Source organism: Salvelinus sp. IW2-2015, linkage group LG19 (genome assembly GCF_002910315.2).
Source record: "Salvelinus sp. IW2-2015 linkage group LG19, ASM291031v2, whole genome shotgun sequence".
Classification (NCBI taxonomy): Eukaryota; Metazoa; Chordata; class Actinopteri; order Salmoniformes; family Salmonidae; genus Salvelinus; species Salvelinus sp. IW2-2015.
The window spans coordinates 13,738,218-13,757,862 of record NC_036859.1 but is presented as its reverse complement, the minus strand read 5'-3'; the positions used below and the strand labels follow the sequence as shown (position 1 = coordinate 13,757,862).

The window sequence follows — 19,645 nt, the reverse complement described above, 5'->3', positions numbered from 1 at the left end:
GGGGGGGGGGCTAGAATGGTTGGCTTAAACAATCACATGATATTAAAATCAACATTTCCTCCTCCCCTAATCAGCCATCAAAGTTAATAAAACCTACCAGTCTTTGACTGAGGCGCTTGTTTTCTTCTTCCTTCATATGTAAAGTCTGAAATATGACAGAAGATGTTAAAGCTCAAGTCAAATTCTATAACAATCCAACCCCAACTTCATCAGGTTCCATTTAGATGTCTACTCACCCTCTCAAGTAACAGTATCCGCTGTTTCTCCTCCGACATCATCAGGATGTTATCGCTAATAAAGAGACAAAGGGCCAATAATCAGACCAATTTGGCGACAGCTTTTAACACATTTGACAATCATTCAAACAAATAGTTGCTCTGAAATAAAACAAAAGATTCAACAAGCATGAATATGAATTTAAAGTGACTTTTGTTTGAGATGGCAATGATGATTGCTAGCCTGCGTAACTGTAGTTAACAGAAAAAAACACATTATAACTTACATTTCCCAATCCTAGCCTCCCTCGCTCTCTGTTATTTGTCCTCACTTTGTTTGTCCATCCTTGTCTGGCCATCTCAAACAAGCACTTTTAACATCCTTTTTAATCTTTTACACATTAAAACTGACAACATTCTTTGAAAGATTACAACTTATATTCATAATTTATCTTCATTATCCAATAAGGAGCACCTTCAAAGTCCTCACTGTCCTCAGTTCCACCAAATATGTCTCCATACTATATATGTTTAAACAATATTTTGCCAAAGTATATCTGTCAAAGCTTATTTCTATAAAATGACAGATTCATTGTGATGGGAGGGGTTCTTCTGAATCACTGTTTATTGGATGTTATTTTATGTTTGGGGGATGCTTACTGCACAGTCACCATGCTGGCCTCCACAGCCGAGTCCACTCTGTCGTCCTCTCTGGTGGCAGCCACAGAGGCCAGTCTGTCTGGGTCAGGGAAGAGCTCCGAGGAGCAGGCTCCAGCCCCAACCTCAGTCCCAGGTCCAGGACATGCTCCAGATCCAAGTCTAGCCCCGGCTCCAGTGGGCTCTAGAGCTAAGGGGTTAGGGCTGTAGTAGGCTGAGGACACCAGGGCGGTGCTGCGCAGCCGGTTCAGATCCTCCTCCAACTGCTTCTTCTCCTGCATGACGATGGCCCGGTCCTCAGACAGCATCTCTATCAGACCTGAAGACACACAATGAACATATGATGATCATTTTTTAATTTTACCTTTATTTAACTAGGCAAGTCAGTTAAGAACAAATTCTTATTTTCAATGACGGCCTAGGAACAGTGGGTTAACTGCCTTGTTCAGGGGCAGAACGACAGATTTCTTACCTTGTCAGCTTGCGGATTCGATCTTGCAATCTTTCGGTTACTAGTCCAACGCTCTAACCACTAGGCTACCTGCCGCCCCTTATGAATGAACTGCAGCACGACTTACTTTCAATACAATCAACAAAATACCCTCTGAAACCAATAACAGCATAGAAAATCCTATCTAGTTCCAGCACATCCAGCCCATTAAGAGTTCAAAAGTTAGAAATCATTCTGTTCTCTCATAGTGTCCTAGCTGTACGTGACTGTCGTGTACCTTTGTCCTTCTCCTGCTGCTGGGTAACCTTCCGCAGCTCCTCTGTCAGCTCACTGATGATCTGTTCCTTTTTCAGCTTCTCTCTCATCAGAACAGTGTTGAAGTTAGTCTGGGGAGGGAGGAAGGGGACATGAAGGCTTTCAGACACCTCCCAGGCAATAGAGCAGCAGTAAAACACAACGAGGCAGTCACAGAGGACAAAGAACTACCAGACAGGGGACATGTGAGGCTGAGTGAGTCAATTGAGGGTTGAGTCACGGCTCAGAACCTCAGACCTCAATCAAGCCTGCTCGCTTTACCATAAGATCTTAGGCTTGGAGGACCACAGGGTTTTAGGCTGGTAGCATAACCTATGATAATCCCAATTTATAGAAAAAGTAACATTTCGTAGTAAATGTTTATATGTGTGGTGCAGTTTTCAATTTCAGAGGCAAAACATTGTGTTCTAACGAATGCTTACCCCCAACAACGTGGTTTAACCACATTCCTCTAGAGGGCCACATAGCTACCTGTATCATATTCCCATTTGGACTGCTCACTAGCAAGACGAGGTCATGAGAACACTGTGTGCTATAAGTATGACACACACAGTGCCTCACAGACCTGCTTTCATTTAGGGGCTGACTAAGGCTACCTCATGGGCACATAGTGGTAGTAGTGAGGTAATGGAGTATTTTTAGCATTTCAGGTGTTGGTCACTTGTAGTCAGTTTTTTGCAGTTGCCAGTGAATCAAAATTAGACCTCCTCAGAAGAAAGGTAATGGGACAAAGGTAATGGGACAAACATTTAGCTAAACACTTAGCTAAAAGCTAAAATAAAAATTTAGGAAAACTATCTACAGTACAAAGTATAGGAAGTACATTGTAGTGTATCTCATTATGGTGCTGCTACTAGATTCAGTGCTGGTCAATATTGACAGAAGAACCCTCTGAATAGGATGTGAGGACTATCCCAACACTGACCTGTTGTTCTGCGATGAGGGAGGTCTTGAGGTTCTGCATCTCCTCGTCCTTCCTCCTCTCCAGGAGCTCCAGCTGGGTGTGCAGGGAGGCTGTCTCCTGCTGCAGACGCTCCTGCAAGGCAGAGTCCAGGGAGAGAGGAGCTCCTGCTTCGGATCCCCGACCCTCTGTCTGCACCTTCAACAACCCTGCATCTCTGTAGCACACACACAGAGATAGAAAGAGACATAAGTAACAGAGACAAGTCACACACAGTAGACAACAGGTCAAATTAAATACTCTTCACAAGTTAGTTTAGGTATGATTCTTTGGCTAAGAAAGTTCCTAGTGAGTTTTTGTCTCGTCTCAGTGCCCATCATTTTATGTTCCCTTTAAATATCCGAAAGCATGCAGTACATGTTATGGTTTCCTTAAGTGTTCACCTCTGGGCCTTTTTCAGGATGTAAACCCTAAATACAGCTATGTAATGGAAGAAAATAGCTATTTTCAGTGTATACTAAAGCTAATTGAAGTCTACACAAGTTTGTGTAATCTTAACTGTCGGGGTCTCAACTTACGGTTGAGTTAGAATACACAAGGGAACATTTCTAAATTTGATTGTGTATCAGTTTTTTCTCTTATGTTAGTCTCTAGCTAGGTCTCCATCCAATTGGCAACCAATTTTAATGCAAATATTCTAAAATCTAGTGGGCAAAATCTAATTTGCAACTGGGCTGGAATAATACAGTATGGCCTCTCTCTTGCACTTCAAAGATGGTACAAAATAAAATACAAAATAAGTTGTTTTTCTTTGTATTATCTTTTACCAGATCTATTGTGTTATATTCTCCTGCATTCCATTCACATTTCCACAAACTTCAAAGTGTTTTATTTCAAATGGTACCAAGAATATGCATATCCTTGCTTCAGGGCCTGAGTTACAGGCAGTTAGATTTGGGTATGTCCTTTTAGGCAAAAAAAAGGGGTAAAAATGGATCCTAAAGAGGTTAAGTTTGAAGTACCGAATAAAAATCTAAAAGTTAAATGTGTTTCCATCGCATTTTAAACTCTACCCGACAGTTTTGTCAMAAAAACTTTTGCGTTAAATAGCAAATGTGCCTACTCTGGTCGCAGATGCTGTGCGGGTAGGCTAGTCTACATGATGAGTTTATTATGGATATTTTTATTTGACAAATGGCAGGCAAGCATCGATCATCATGTCATCAGAATAAGACCCTCRATATTTATTTTAAAAAAGGATCATCAAGTTCATCACCATACACTTTCACCACCCTGTGAAGTTCGTCATAACTTATTTCATCTGTAGCCTAATAAACTRCATTTCCCAAGTCGTAGTGGGAGGATCACACACCATGTCATAGACCCTCCAAGTTGACCTCGATATGATGGTTATTATATCAATATTTGCACATAAAGGCGTTTCCACTGCCATTTCTTGCATAATTAATTTTACAGACAAATAGATCCCACCACGTCGAACAAATAAATTATCTGTTGGCATTTATAAAATTGTACTGAAACTTCCTGTTTCCATCACAGCTGTTGTGATTTTTATTTATTTATATACAGTATGACTTTACTCGCATAAAAACTGTGGATGAAAACATGGTTAGTGACAGTCACTCAATTAGCCCATGTCAGCTAACATTTTGTAGATTGGTAAATTAGTCTAGCCAGCTATCTAAACTTGTAGTAATCATGGACGAATTATCGACCGGCGTCCCCCATTGATGTGTTAGTCACTCTCATTCAGATATCCTATATAAAAAAAAATGTAAACATTTCTCTCCACCCTATGGCAAAATGTGTAGAATTACTGGAAATTAGCTGTAAAACAGCAAATATTTCACTCCAGCGTATGGGAAAAGGTGTAGAATTGACTGAAATTATCTATACATTTGCTAAATCATCTCTCTCAGCCCAATGGCAAAATGTGTAGAATTTCAGCAAACTTGCAAAATTGTAGGGAATGAACTCTAAAACTAGGCATCTTGTTCATTACAAGGCTGATTAAATGTTTATTACAAATCACAGTTATCTGTTACCTGGTAACAGTGGTACATGCTTCTCTCTTACCTTTCTGAGGATTGTCTTTCCTGAAGCTCATTTTCAAGTTGTCCAATTTTCTCTAGAAGTCTTTTCTCCATCTCCTTCTTTTGTTGCTCAAAGTCTTTGAAGGCATCTGGTACTGCAGCCTTCAAGGACTCCTCTTTCTCCAAACGTTCCTGGGCTGCTTGGGTGTCCTGCTCTAATCTTTTGGTGAGCATATCATTTTCTGTCTGCAAATCGCAGATAACAGTCCTCAAGTGTTGCTCCTGCTCCTCAAAACTCCTCTGCTGCACTTCCTTATCGTTGCGCAGTGCTGCCGTCTGCAGGTCGAGGTCTAGTTGGAGGTTCTGCAGCTGTTCTGCATGGCTCCTTCCTGCGTCCTGGGCCTGCTGCTGCAAGGCAGTCAGCTCGCTGTGGTGCTGGTTCCTCTCTTCCTCGTGCCTGCCCACCAGCTCCGAGATGCACTGGTCTTTCTCCATGCGCATCAGCATCCGGAGCTCGGCCAGGCCCTTCTCGTACTCTTCGTTCTTAGCATGCAGCTGCCCGTTGACCTGAACTAGCTGTTCGTTGAGGGACTGGGTCTCTGCCTCAACAGTGGCCTTCCTCACGTTGGCTTCCTGCTGCCCCTGCTTGGCCTCCTCGTAGAGAAGCCTCACAACCTCCATCTCTGACTCCTTCAGGGCCAGCTCCACCTCCAGCTTGCAGCGTAGGTCAGCCAGCTCGGTTGCCCGGGCCTCCAGGTCCCTCAGCTGGCCGTCCCTCTCTGTCAGAGAGGCGGCGTKGCGGTCTGCGACCTCACTCAGCTCGACCCTGTTCACCGTTGCCAGGCACTCCATGGCCTCCTGGTTCTCCCGGGCCAGGGTGTCTAGCTGGGCCTGGTGCTGCTGCCTCATCCTCTCCTCCAGTTCCTGCAGGTGGAACTGCTCGGCCCCCTCCAGCTCCTGGCGGATCTTCTGCTGGCCGCGCTCGATCTCAATGTGGAGTGTCTCCAACTGGCTGTACAGGGAGTCTCTGGAGGCAGCCACAGTCAGCACCTCTTGGGCCTGATCGCTGATTTTCTGCTCCAGGACCCTGAGCCTCTGAGTGTGTCCGCTCTCCGCCTCGGTCCAGCACTGCCTCTCAGCCTCGAGCTGGGTCAGCTCCTTCTCCTTGCGCTCCAGCAGCCCCTCCAACTCCAGCATGGCCCGCTGCACGTCTTTCACGATGTTCCGGTTGACCCGGTTCTCCTCCGTCAGGGTCTGAAGTTGCTTCTCGTGGTCCTGCTGCACAGAGAGGAGCTCGGCCTGGTGCTGCTCCCTYAGCTCCTCCTCCTCCCTCTTACGGATGGTGTCCACCATGTTGCGCACCTCAATGGTCATGGTCTTCAGGGCGAAGCCAAAGTCTCGCTGCTCYTTCAGCACCAGGCCTCTGAAGCGGTACAGGTCATCCTTGACGCTCCGCAAGTTGGCCTGGGACTCCTCGGCAGCACAGCGGTACTTCTCGATGCTCAGCTTCAGCGTAGCCACCTTGAAGTTTTCCCTCTCTAAGGTGGTGGTGTCATGCATGCGCTTGCTGTCGATGGCGTTGATGACCGACGAGTACAGCGACTCCACCATCATCTCTGGGCTGGTGGGGTCGCTGATGGGGGTGGGCGAGTTTTCGATCACAAACTCGTTGACCGCCGACAAGAAGTCTGACTCGGGGCTCTCAGCCAGTGAGTCCAGGTCCAGGGAGCCAGCCTGCTGCAGGACGGGGTCCATGTTGGGGTGGCCAATTGTCTCGAAGTCAAAAGTTTGGGCATCGATGCTGTCCGGGGACAGGTCCTCCAGGGCGATGGGGCCAAGGAGGGGCTGGCAGGGGGGCCCTGGGAGACTGAGAGAGGAGGGGGTCTTGGGGGAGGAAGTCCCTGGGGTGCTGTCGGACCGTGGGGTCACCGCTGCCGTGGATCTCTGAGCACTCTGGGTGCACGACCCCTGGAGGAACAGAAATAAGGGGAGTGAGTGGAGAATATGCAATAAAGGGACCGTGTTTAATGTGCTTTAAGATCGCTGCCATTCCATATTCCACTGTAATTTGTCATTACCCTTTGTTCGCTCAGTAAATCGGTGATAGTTTGAGACATCTCATCCACACTTGCAGCTTGAGAAGCAAGGACCAACTGTTGAAGCATCTCCACATGCAGATGCAAAGGCTCAAAATCACACAGTGTTGGAACCCTGGGGGAAAGAAACATGGGACTAACTTTACTCCAATACGAAATGGACAGTCTCCAAGGGCTATTGCACTGAATATTGCAACAGAGAATACAGCCAAGTGTTCACAAGTCAACTAATCATACAGGTAGTAGGCCTGTAACAAGTAGGGATGCACACTGGAAATGATTATATTACTCAAATAATATCCAGAATTTTTTTCAGATATCCGGATAGTAGAAATTCGAGAAAAACAATTTTTGGGCTATTGACTCTCATAACGAAGCAAATACACATGGCAGAGGTAAACAGTGGACATTATGCCTTTCTCAGGTAGTTTGGCTAACAGCGAAAGATAAGTTTGATTTTCATCACGATATAACGGATTCTCCTCCAAAAAGGTTTTCTGTTGAGTGTTTCTCATTGATCTATGTCAGGTATTGTGGAAACTCAATTAGGTGAGCGCCTGTAATTGCTGTTTGAAGTGTGGAAAAAAGCATACCGATGTCAGGGCAGCCTTGAGGGCAGTAACTCAACGCACCGCAATAGAAACTACATTAACCCTTTACACACCTTGAAATTGGCCTATATGGATAGGGCTAACATTAAAAATGTTTCTTACATTAGAAATATGAAAAGCATATGATTGTGGGAAAATTATTAGACCAAAGGTGAGGACAAGAGTTCACCTGACAAGACTGAATGCAAACGTAACACTGTTGATTTTATGTGAATTTCACATTTATGTAAGTTTCACCGCATTTGTAGATAACGAAATCTGAAAATACTATGGATATATCCCACAGCAGGTTGGTGGCACCTTAATTGGCGAGGACGGGCTCGTGGTAATGGCTGAAGCGGATGAAGTGGTATGGTATAAACTACATCAAACATGTCTTCCATGTGCTTAATGCCATTCCACTTAATGCCATTCCATTTATCATGTTCCATTCAGTAACATGATAAAAATGTTCCTGGAAAATGTGAGGTAGGTGCAACATAAGACAAAAAAATGACACGGGTTTGAGTGAGAGGACTAACCGGTGTCTCCAAGTGGCCACACTCCTCTCCAAGTGGCCACACTCCTCTCCAAGTCGCCACACTCCTCTCCAAAGTGGACAGTTCCTAAGTCATTTCAAATCCCTTTTATGACTAAAAAGAGTTTTCAAATGTAAGGTGCTCTTTTTGAGCTCTCCTAGATGTGCCATTGAGGAACTAGAGCAAGCACACTTGGTTGTTTGGTTTGGAACACAACCCTGCATCCCAGCCTTCACACAATTACTGTTGCTGTTGTTTACACAATGCAAAAACGGTCCATTATAAATTGCAATCTGGGTCAGGTGGGCATAATTTGAAAGCCTGTTCTACTGCCAACATAGCTAAGTTATAGAAAGGAGTGATGAGTGCATAGAGGTGTGTGTGCAGGAGAGAATTTTCTTCACAATAGACAAACAGGCTCATTCTGTTCAGAACAACCAAGGGTACGACGCCATGTCATCTTGTAACTGTACATCAAACAGTGATCATAAACGTTGACAATGTACATGACATGAGTTTTTGATATGGAAATACCAAGTGCACATTTGGACTCAGTGTTTGGCCTGCTTGTATGACATCAAAGCAGTATTTACTATAATCCTCAACGTCTCATCTTTAAAAATACATAGTCCTCTTTCATTTACAGCATTCCAGAACCAAGAACACAAACATTTGCTAAAGTTGCCCAATTAACGGGAGGGATGGAGGCAACTTCTTGTCTCGCGAGGTGCTCAAGTTCAGAACGGCTGTCAGTCAAAGTCCATACAGCGCTATGAAGTGCAGAGCTCTGACATCATGTAACTGTACAGCCACTGAGTTCCAATTTAGGCGTTTATCAAGCACAAATCTGCCATTATCAATATGTACAGGGGTACGAGTGTAAAGGTTTAAAAGAAGTTTGTTTTATTAATATATAATTTAAATTGTCATGGTATATAATATAATGTTTACATACCCTACATTACTCATCTCATATGTATATACTGTACTCTATACCATCTACTGCATCTTGCCTATGCCGTTCTGTACCATCACTCATTCATATATCTTTATGTACATATTCGTTATCCCTTTACACTTGTGTGTATAAGGTAGTAGTTGTGGAATTGTTAGGTTAGATTACTTGTTGGTTATTACTGCATTGTCGGAACTAGAAGCACAAGCATTTCGCTACACTCGCATTAACATCTGCTAACCATGTGTATGTGACAAATAAAATTTGATTTGATTTGATTATATCCTTGTAGGTAAAAATGTCACACGGATTATTTTTTCGATGTTATAATAGGGCTACAGTTGTTTTTCTCCAAAAAAGAACACTCGCTCAAGTAATTGAATACCAACATCCGTTAGGATATTCGATTAACTGTACCAAGTTACAAGACATGGTTATTTCTTTACTATGCACATGAGGGAAACCATGGCCTACCTGAGGAAAAGCTGCACCTCTGTAGGACAACAGGTCTTTAAGTACTGCAGGTCACCAAGGGAAATATCTGGAAGCTCAAAGTCAAACCTTCTGGGCTTTCTTGTCTACACAATAAAAGAGACAACAAAAACAAGAGAGAAATGGGTTGGATTATAATATTTTGGAAATGGAAATAGACGTTCATAGAACACAGTAAGTGACTGACTACTTACGCAAAATGAAGTGGGGGGCCATGAGTCAAGTCCTCTAAACAAACGATTTCGGAGAAAAGATTTCCCTGCAAAGAGGATCACAAAGCTCAGCTGTTGGGTTTGAATTAATGGATGTTCATTTCAAAATCACCAAATAGGACTTTTTAAAATGGAACTTACTGAACAACTTGCCAAACGTTTCCCTTTTATACTTCTCAGTCTCATAGAGATGCTTTCCATCCTTCACGAGAGCACAGGCCCACTGAGAAGAGAGATAACAGAAGAGCACAATTTACACCGTTTTTCATCCAATTGTTTGAGTTCCTTGCATATCTGTAGGCCTGGCTGGAGGTTGAGGCTTGTGTTACAGTAGGTCTGCATGTAGTGACTGAAGAGAGACGTGGGTTGGCCTTGGGTTTTGAAAAGGGGTCATGAGTGGGTGCTGTGCTCTGACTGACCTCTCGGTAGTGGCCGATGAAGAGCTTCCTGCGGACTACCTCAACCACAGCCAGGCAGTACATCTGAGGCACGGTGCTGAGGGCGTCCACCACCCGGACTCTCTCCATCAGCTCGGTCAGCAGCCTCAGCAGGGCCTGCAGCTTCTCCCCATCCTGGTCCGCGTGCAGCATCACGTAGCAGCACCATCTACATTCACAGTGGTTAGGGTCAGTGTTAGCTTAGCTTGCATATATAGAAAAGTGATTTACATGGCTTGCACATGACCACTTATGGTGAATTTATTGGAGTGATTTTGGTTTGCTGCATTGCTCAAAAGGAATACAGATGCACCAAAAGAGACACAGAAAAAAGAAATGAGAGGAATTAACAGATGCCTTACTTGAGACGAACTTGTAGGTTGTTCGCCAGCTCCTGTTTGGCAGTGGTGCACTTCTGTTTGATGTCCAGCAGCTTCCTGTGGTTGGTCAGCATGATCATCAGCTGATTGGCGTGACTAAGACACAGGTCAGGCAGCACGGACGTATCCTTCAGGTTCTCAGCACGCTTCTGATTGGCTAGAAATCCCTAACAGCCAACAGATAGACAAGTGAGTTTAGTTTTATATTTCATTCACACATTTTCAGCTGGATTGCATTATACAGTACATCATACAGTATGTGAATGAATAGGCACATTTTATACAGTGTGTTATTCACCATTGATTTTACATAATGTAGATCACACCTTATTTTACCTACCTGAGCAAGTTCCTTCTGTTCATTGACCAACTTTTTACAGCTCGCTATCATTTGGTCTAGAGCGTATAACCTGTCCTCAAGTCCTTTGATGGCTTTCATGTTCTGATTATCCAATTTGGCAATCGTGTCTCGACATTCCGCTAAGAATGGTTGAATGACCCGTGGGTCGAGCTGAAATAGAAAGGAGATTCACATTATGGTTCCATTTTGTCTGTGTTTCTTTGCATTTTACAACCAAGACATATCACTGAATAGACTCTCATAAATTAATTTACACCCAATGTTGATTCATTTAGTAATCATGGCAAGGCCACTCCACTGACAGAGACCAATTCAGCCACACAGAAACAAAGAGACAAACATAACAGAAAAGACAGACAGAAACATACAACAGCGACTCACCCTATTGATGGAGTCAAAGCATTTCCTCACGACTGATTCCACGTCATTGGGCCTGTCTTGAACGTTGATCCAGTCCAGCAGTGTGACGTTGAAGGACAGGGGGTTGGCCCTCTCTGGAGAGTCTGCCTCTTGCAGGGCTGCCCTCAGCCCACTACTGTCCGTCATCTCACTGCTTTCCTGGGCTTCGGCGGTGTCGGGCGAGCCCCCCGCCCCCGGAGCGGAGAACGATGCAGGTAGCTTGGTGGGGGTGGGGCAGATCACCGAGTCGGTGGACTTCTCCTCCTCGGTCTCGTCAGAGTCCTTGTTTGGAGTGGAGCAGGACTTCTCTATGCATTCTTTGTAGCTGTGGCGKGTCAGACACTCCAGCAGGGGGATCTTGGCCATGACTGAAACKGCTGTCCCCAGTCTAAAAAAGTACATGTCAAATGTCAGTTCACACCCATAGAATTTAGATCTTTGGATACAGCTCACATGTGGCACGGTCTTTGGATACAGATTAATTAAGGCAAGTGTGGCACAGCGGAGAGAAAGATAGGAAACATAATTAGCTGATGATTCCACACGTGCCAGTGTGGTACGCCACACACCTGCAAAAATCTCTAACCTGAAAAGGCGCATTATCTGCGAGAAATATGTATTTAACCTGAATAATTAATTGAAATGTAACCTATTGACTATACTGTCACAGCAAGACAATCCTTCCATATATTTGTTTCATTCATACCCCACACACCCCTTTCAAATTGCATTGAACTTAATATTTATGCAGGGGGTCACTTACTTTGTCAGTTTCAATTTGATATCCTCAAAGTCTTGTTGATAATTAATGTATGCCGTGTCAAATTTCCACAATAGCTTCTGATAAGACAGGGTGCAGTCATCCAGGTTTGCCATGATAGCAGCCCAACCTTGGTGTTGGAGATGTTCATCATGAACCAGGCGTTCGCAGAAAGAGCAAAGTTTCTTGGCGACTTCAAACATTTCCTGGAGAAGCAAAAGAAAGGTATTCACTAGGTACACACTAGAAATGACAAAACAATCATAAGTTCCATTAGCTTTCCTTACTCGAATACCGAGAAGACTACATTTTCATATCCAATTTTAATGTTGTAGCATGGTGAAACAAGGTACAGCAACATTGATGGCGTATTTTGAGAAAGTAGTATCTGCACCAGAACAAACAAAACATTTACCACAGCAAGCTGTGTTCGCGAGGCAACGGTGTGAAAGACTGCTGGCATCATTAGTGACTCCTCCACCTTGAGCTCCATCTCATTCTCAATAGAGAAGGTGGTTTTAGGGATCGTCGGAGCCCGGTCACACAAAATCATCTCTTTGTTGAACAGGAATATGGGGTTGGTGTCCTGGGCAAAAAAAAGCACAATCTGTCAAGACACTTGAACTGAACACGTCTGGAATAATAACATTTCTTTTTTTCAACATCTTGCACAGTGGCTTCAGAAAACGGTCACCAAATTTAGTTTATGTCAAAACCAGCTCCTTTATGCAACATAATTGTTATAAAAAACAAACAATGATTCCAAATGGTGCAAACTTACAGTGCCGGCACTGTAGCTGCAGACTCTCCTCTCTGCAACCATACACTCCCCTCCATTGACAACCAGAACTTGATGCTGGGTTGCAATCTTGTATTTGACCTGGATGGCATGTTTGAGGTCCAACACTCTGCAAGACATGTAGGCTATATGATCAAATTCAGACAACCTTTTGATTTAAGCATAAATTACATTTTCTGTTGAGACTGAGATAAATTGAAAATGGATGTAGGTAATCTGAAAGATTAAATAAATGGCTCTTACGTTTGGACAGCAAGCTCTGTGTCAAATGCCAGAGTGCTTCCATTGTTGACCTGGAACACATACAACTTCATGTCGAATCCTCCAGCTATCTTCACACTCCTTTATCTTGATCATTTAGTCATTCAACACCACCCTGTGTAAGACAAAAAAGGTACAATAAGTATTGACTTTTGGTTGCGACTGTATACTATTCCMTACTGGAAGCTACAAGGCCCATCAAATACATTTATTGACACATAAACCACATCATCTAATGTTAATTGGCCTGTATCACATAAGGCTTATCCAAAACATATAAATGAAATACAAACAATCAAACATACCGGTTACAAAAGACTTTGGAATAATTTGCCATTTACCTAACTAACATGTAACTTCTAGCTACATAAGATTGTATACACGTGTTTCAGCAATGTATTTCAATATTTTCAAAGGTGAGAACTGAAAAGCAGCCACACACGTGGGGCTTCTAGCCTAAACTAGTTACTTGAACTCAACCATATACGTTTTGCTCCAATTTTAGAGCAGCTGGCTAGTTGTAACATTAATATATAGACATTGCTGCTTTGCCCAGCAAAACTATTCTCAGGAGAAATGTAAATGGACACACTCACTATATTATATAGGCAGTCAAGTGCTGTAGCTAACGTTACAGGCTGAGTCATGTTGGCTATTAAATTAGCTAGGTTAGGTAACAAGCTAGCAAAAGCTAACATCGGTGAACTAGCATTCTAAGTTAGCTGTTCACGTTGTAAACAAGAGAACGCCGGTCTCACCTTGAAACTTGGCTAGACACTATCACAAACAATGGCTAGTTGACAGCTAAATTAGATCATTTCATGGCATTATGCTGTGGTTTGGTCGGTCCCAACACAACACACGTAAAAGTATTGGGGAAATACGCCCTGGAATGCGCTGTAGCAATCTAACGTTCGTTGGCTAGTTACCGAATGTGGCAAGCACCAGCGGGGAAAGCTAACGTTAGCTAAATGGTAAGTCTACATTTGAAACTCTCCGACGATCAGCTACGAGGCCTTGCTTGACACTGTCGGTGGCTAGAAAGCGTTAGTTCGTTAGTACTATATGCGCTTGCGTGACTTAACATTAGACCATTAGCTAGCTAGTAGCCAACGTTAGCTAGATGGACAAAGGAAAGACGACAAAGGGACATGCAAATATAACATACATTGATTACTATCGACATAACTAGCTGGTTAACGAATTAACTAATACATGTCTAGTTTAAATCATTTCGTTTCCTCTGACGGTTTTAATAGCTGGCTAGACTAACGCAGTTTCTCATCAACTTAGGTAACGTTAGCTAGTTTAGCTAACATTGGCTAACTAGCCATATCTTTCTTTTAAGTTTACACCCATGACAGTGAAGTGGTCGGTATTTGCAAAAATTTAATTCCATATGACTGACATGTCTAGCAATGAGAAACCTATTCTTACCGTTGTTGTTTACTCCAATCCTTTGCCCCGCCTTGGCGAGCTAGCTGGCTAACTTGGTTTAGCTTGAATGGCATAACGCTAGCTAGTTTTAGAAAACTAGCCGAAAATGTTGTTAGTTAGCTATGAGGTATGATTATCTAGTCTTTAATGTAGCTGACTCAATCTTAGTTTTTACGGTCGATTCATATTGCTATCTACACATTTTTATGGTTTCTCATTTAGCTTGTCACTGATCTATTTTCTTCGCCATGGGTTGTGAAACACCAGCTAATGTTTATTTCAAGTAGCTAGCAAGCTAACACCCTATTCTGCAGCTAGCTGTGTTTTGTTGTTGTGCTCATCGTCACTGCACAGCGAGGTGCATTCTGGGAGAAGAAGAAGTAATGGCTGTGTTTTGGTGCAACATGAAAGGGGTGTGGTTTGTCCAAATGCAGTAGAGAAGGGCCCATAATAGTACAAAGGATACAATAGTATATTTTTAAATAAATTATTTATTAATTAACACACCAAATTGATCATCCAACGACAAACATTTCGCTAGACCCACAATAACATCTGCTAAATGTGTAGGTGACCAATACAATTGGATTTGATTTGAACACATATGGCATTGAATGTAGAGAGAGATTGACGCACTCACTCTCTACCTCTACTTGAAACCAGACATCCATGCAGCATTAGCATGTATGAAAAAAATGCATCACTGGAGTATAATTGCAATCAACATTTCAAGTAGTAAAGCATTGGCTTTCAAAATCAGAATTACCTTCATTCACCAATGGGCCTATATACCAAGAATTTGACCTGGTGAAATKATGCTGACCACAACAATTATAATTTACTGACAGAATATATAGACAAAGAATTTTCACAAAATACACATACACATACTAAAGATACAGAAAAATCTGAAGAAGTGCACACAATTTTAAAGAAATATAAAAAATAAATTAACTCATCCTCTTCGCATGTATGGCGTCGTGTGGGCGAGCGGTTTGCTGATGTAAACGTTGTGAACAGAGCGCCCCATGGTGACGGGGGGGTTATGGTATGGGCAGGCATAAGCGATGGACAACGAACACAATTGTATTATATCAATGGCAATTTGAATGCGCAGAGATACCGTGACGAGATCCTCAGGCCCATTGTTGTGCCATTCATCCGCCGCCATCACCTCATATTTCAGCATGATAATGCACGGCCCCATGTTGCAAGGATCTGTCCACAATTTCTGTAAGCTGAAAATGTCCTAGTTCTTCCATGGCCTGCATACTCAGCAGACATGTTTGGGATGCTCTGGATCGACGTGTACGACAGTGTGTTCCAGTTCCCGCCAATATCCAGCAACTTCACACAACCATTGAAGAGGGGTGGGACAACATTCCACAGGCCACAATCAATAGCCTGATCAACTTTATGCGAAGGAGATGTGTCACACTGCGTGAGGCAAATGGTGGCCACACCAGATACTGACTGGTTTTCAGATCCATGCCCCTACCTTTTTTGAAAAGGTGTCTGTGACCAACAAATGCATATCTGTATGCTTTGTTGTATGCCCAATATATATAACATTCTATTGGTGGCAAGAATTTTGCATTATAATTTAAATTGAAAAACTTGAAGTGTTGAATCAAGTGTTGTTTTTTGCATCAGGTCATATACCATGTGCCACTGAATCGGTACATCGAGAAAATCTCTTCCCAGCTATTTTTGCAGCCTGTATGGCACAGCTGTCAAAAATGGTCCTCATATGAATCTGGTATATTTGTCTATTTATGCCCATCTTTTTCAGCAAATTTTTGTCTTTAATATATGGCAGGGCAAATAAGTTCCCTACCTTCTCCCTCTTCCACTTGCCTCTTCCATTTTTGTGGTAATGTTGCAATCAGTTGGTTGTAACTTTGAATTGAACAAACATTCCCATATATTGTAGATAGATGCATATGTGACATAACTCCACCATTCCTATTCATAATATAATTAATACAAACAATACAACATTATAAACCTTTTTTCTGTCACGACATCCGCCGAAGTTGGCTCCCCTGCCTGTTCGGGCGGTGCTCGGCGGTCGTCGTCAACGTCCTACTAGCCGCCACCGATCCCTTTTTCGTTTGTCTGTTTGTTTTGTCTAATTAGTTTCACATGTGTTTCTGTTGTTTGGTTTAATGAGCTTCCCTATTTTTAGTAGGTGGACCCGCCCTTGTTTTGTGCGGGATTGTCTTTATGTTACGTGTGTGCGGTTTAGGTTTAGGTTTAGGTTTAGGTTTAGGTTTAGGTTTAGGTTTAGGTAGAGGTGGATTTATTTTCTATTTTACTWGGCACCCTGTGTTTTTGGGTTGTCACGTTGTTGTCTGCGCCCTGTATGTTTGGGCTTCTCATTTTTGTGTGCATAAGTAAAAAGCACTTTTCCCCAGTGGAACTCTCTGCGTCTGATTCCTTCACCTACCTAGTCCCGCGTGACATTTTCATTTTTTTCAGTTAGTATATTCGAGTTTAACAATAATATTTGTTGTAATATTTGTTCTGCCTTTTCTGGAGGATAACATTTGAATTGTTAACAGCTTTGTATGGCTTGTTTAAAAAAAAAAAGCGATATTTTGAACGAAGTTTCATTTTCAATTAATCGGAAATGAGAATTTGTAATCAGTATATAGACAAAAAGGCAATTTTTGAACAAAGGATGAGCCTTTCTTAATAATCTACTGGAGAACCAGTTCGGGTTTAAATATAACTTATATATTTTATATATTATATATTTATATATTATATATTTTATAATTTCAGCCCCCCAAACTCATATTGATTATATAAATAGGCATGTTTAATTTTCTCTGGTTTAGTATTTCAAATAAAGTGAAATATTTTTTGCTCATATGATTTTTAAAAACGAGCCGTCTGGAGTAGGCAACGCCATAAGTAAGTAAGTAAACTGTGATAAGAACAAAGAGTGAATCAATGGGATTTTTTACATAAATAGACAGATATTTACTTCACTATCACTGCATTTTATTGGTAACCTACAAGGTAGTGTAAAAATTGTGTCTTTTAACGATCTGATACTTAATATGGTACACTTACCATAATTGGATTTAAGCCCAGAGAGGCTAGAAAAGTGATCTAGATCTTCAATGAGACMGTGCAGGGATCCAGATTGTGGACTTAAGAAGAAAATTGTGTCATTGGCATACATTGACACTTTTGTTTTATCCCCTGGATTTCTAACCCCTTCATGTTCTTGTTGGATCTGATTTTAATAGCTAGCATTTCAATGGCTATAATAAATAGATAGGGAGACAACGAACAGCCCTGTTTTACTCCTCTTGACAGCTCAATACTTTCTGAGAAGTCGACTATCTAGAGCGTGTAACCATTATTTATTTTACACCTGGGGTTGCTGTACATAACTTTAACCCATTGTATACAGTAAGAGATTCACCAAAATTAAAATAGTGTAATTCTAGTCGTACTTTATCAAAAGCCTTTTCAAAATCTGCTATGAAGCCCAGGCCTGGTTTCTTTGATGTTTCATAATGTTCAATTGTTTCAAGTAGTTGTTGTATATTATCTCCAATATATTGTCCCTGTAAAAATGCATTTCGCCAGGATATTCACACCACAACATGTAAGAAGCCTCCAGATTTTTCATTGGACTGGATCTTTATACCTACCACCTGGGTCCTGTTTCAATAGTAATGGAATCAGACCTTCTTGCTGAGTACCTGATAGTCTACCATTTTTATAGGTGTAGTTAAAACATGCCAATAATGGATATTTCAGTACCTCAAAAAAGGTCTTATATACCTCTACTGGTATACCATCAAGCCCTGGGTGTTTTTCACTTGATACTGAGTGTTTTTCACTTGATACTGAAGATTCAAGAAAAATGTAATGCATTTTTCACAATTTTCCTTCCAGTTCGCTTTATTTTTGTAATAAATTCTTGAATAAATTCCTACAAATCTTTTAGTTTTTCCTTGAACTTATTTTGTGCCTCTAAAGTACAGTTTTTATTGCTATCTACCTGTGCTGTTATTTCCTATATTTCCTTTATTAGTCGAATCTCTTAMCTGAAACTGCTTTTGTTTTCATGATTATTGTATTGAATGGCCTCTAAAAGTATATTGGAAAGTGTCCAATACAATAAGGGGATCTGCTGTACCTATGTTGTGCAGAAAAAGTAAATTATTAATGATTTTGTCTTAGTTAAAACCTCTCAAGGATTCGCCCCTTTTTTTCAAATTTCGCCTGAAATGACATACACAAATCTAACTGCCTGTAGCTCAGGCCCTGAAGCAAGGATATGCATATTCTTGGCAACATTTGAAAGGAAACACTTTGAAGTGTGTGTAAATGTGAAAGGAATGTAGGAGAATATAACACAATAGATCTGGTAAAAGATAATACAAAGAAAAAACCAACCTTTCTTTTGTATTTTTTCATCTTTGAAAGGCAAGAGAAAGGCCATAGGGTATTATTCCAGCCCAGGTGCAATATACATTTTGGCCACTAGATGGCAGCAGTGTATGTGTAAAGTTTTATACTGATCCAATGAACCATTGYAGTTCTGTTCAAAATGTTGTATCAAACTGCCCAACATGCCTAATTTGTTTATTAATAACTTTTTATGTTCAAAATTGTGCACTCTCCTCAAACAGTAGCATGGTATTCTTTCACTGTAATAGCTACTGTTAATTGGACAGTGAAGTTAGATTAACAAGAATTTTAACTTTCTGCCAATATCAGATATGTTTATGACCTGGTAAATGTTGTTGTTACTTACAACCTCATGCTAATCGCATTAGCCTACGTTAGCTCAACCGTTCCGTGGAAGGGACACGATTCCAAAGAAGTTTTTAAGAACAAATTGTCATCCAGTAGGTTTGATAAAATTTCCGGTAAACAGTTTACTTGACATAACCAAGTCATAATATGTCATAACAGCTGACATAACTTGTCATAACCTGTCATAATATGGTCATAACACTGCCATGACTAATATATTTAGACCTGTTGTTAATATGTTGCATTTTTTTAAGACTGGTTATTACACCTACATAAGAGTGTCAAAACCCACAAAACCTACCACACAAGGCAAAACATTAAATTACACCATAGCTTATTTGTCAACAGTATGTTATATAGTATAACATTTCCTTAAATTGATCATATTGATGACAGACATTTACGTACCGATTCCAATGCTCTGTTTCTGATTACTTGGATGAATGTAGGTGTAACATCCTGATCTGTTTCACCTGTCTTTGCACTTGTCTCCATCCCCCTTCAGGTGTCGCCAATCTTCCCCTTTATCCCCAGTGTATTTATACCTGT

The 19,645-nt window shown here is 41.6% G+C and overlaps 1 protein-coding gene across 3 annotated transcripts in view; it reads right to left on the bottom strand.

Moving 5' to 3' along the window:
* rb1cc1 (RB1-inducible coiled-coil 1) overlaps window positions 1-14,624 on the bottom strand; it is a 17,995-nt gene extending 3,371 nt beyond the window's left edge. For 2 of the 3 annotated variants that reach the window (XM_024009207.2, XM_024009209.2), the window contains exons 1-19: window positions 14,312-14,624; window positions 12,857-12,989; window positions 12,596-12,722; window positions 12,230-12,400; window positions 11,818-12,020; window positions 11,037-11,442; window positions 10,635-10,805; window positions 10,277-10,461; window positions 9,897-10,083; window positions 9,619-9,700; window positions 9,460-9,524; window positions 9,248-9,351; window positions 6,672-6,804; window positions 4,637-6,561; window positions 2,564-2,756; window positions 1,601-1,709; window positions 876-1,191; window positions 237-291; window positions 98-145 (exon numbers count right to left, since the gene is read on the bottom strand). In XM_024009207.2, coding sequence (XP_023864975.1) covers window positions 98-145; window positions 237-291; window positions 876-1,191; window positions 1,601-1,709; window positions 2,564-2,756; window positions 4,637-6,561; window positions 6,672-6,804; window positions 9,248-9,351; window positions 9,460-9,524; window positions 9,619-9,700; window positions 9,897-10,083; window positions 10,277-10,461; window positions 10,635-10,805; window positions 11,037-11,442; window positions 11,818-12,020; window positions 12,230-12,400; window positions 12,596-12,722; window positions 12,857-12,927 — 4,551 coding nt within the window. In that variant the 5' untranslated portion in view covers window positions 12,928-12,989; window positions 14,312-14,624. Of the gene's footprint in view, window positions 1-97; window positions 146-236; window positions 292-875; window positions 1,192-1,600; window positions 1,710-2,563; window positions 2,757-4,636; window positions 6,562-6,671; window positions 6,805-9,247; window positions 9,352-9,459; window positions 9,525-9,618; window positions 9,701-9,896; window positions 10,084-10,276; window positions 10,462-10,634; window positions 10,806-11,036; window positions 11,443-11,817; window positions 12,021-12,229; window positions 12,401-12,595; window positions 12,723-12,856; window positions 12,990-13,632; window positions 13,715-14,311 lie in introns of those variants that run through there. The other variant, XM_024009208.2, reaches the window with a different exon arrangement.
* Between the last annotated feature and the right edge of the window lie 5,021 nt (window positions 14,625-19,645).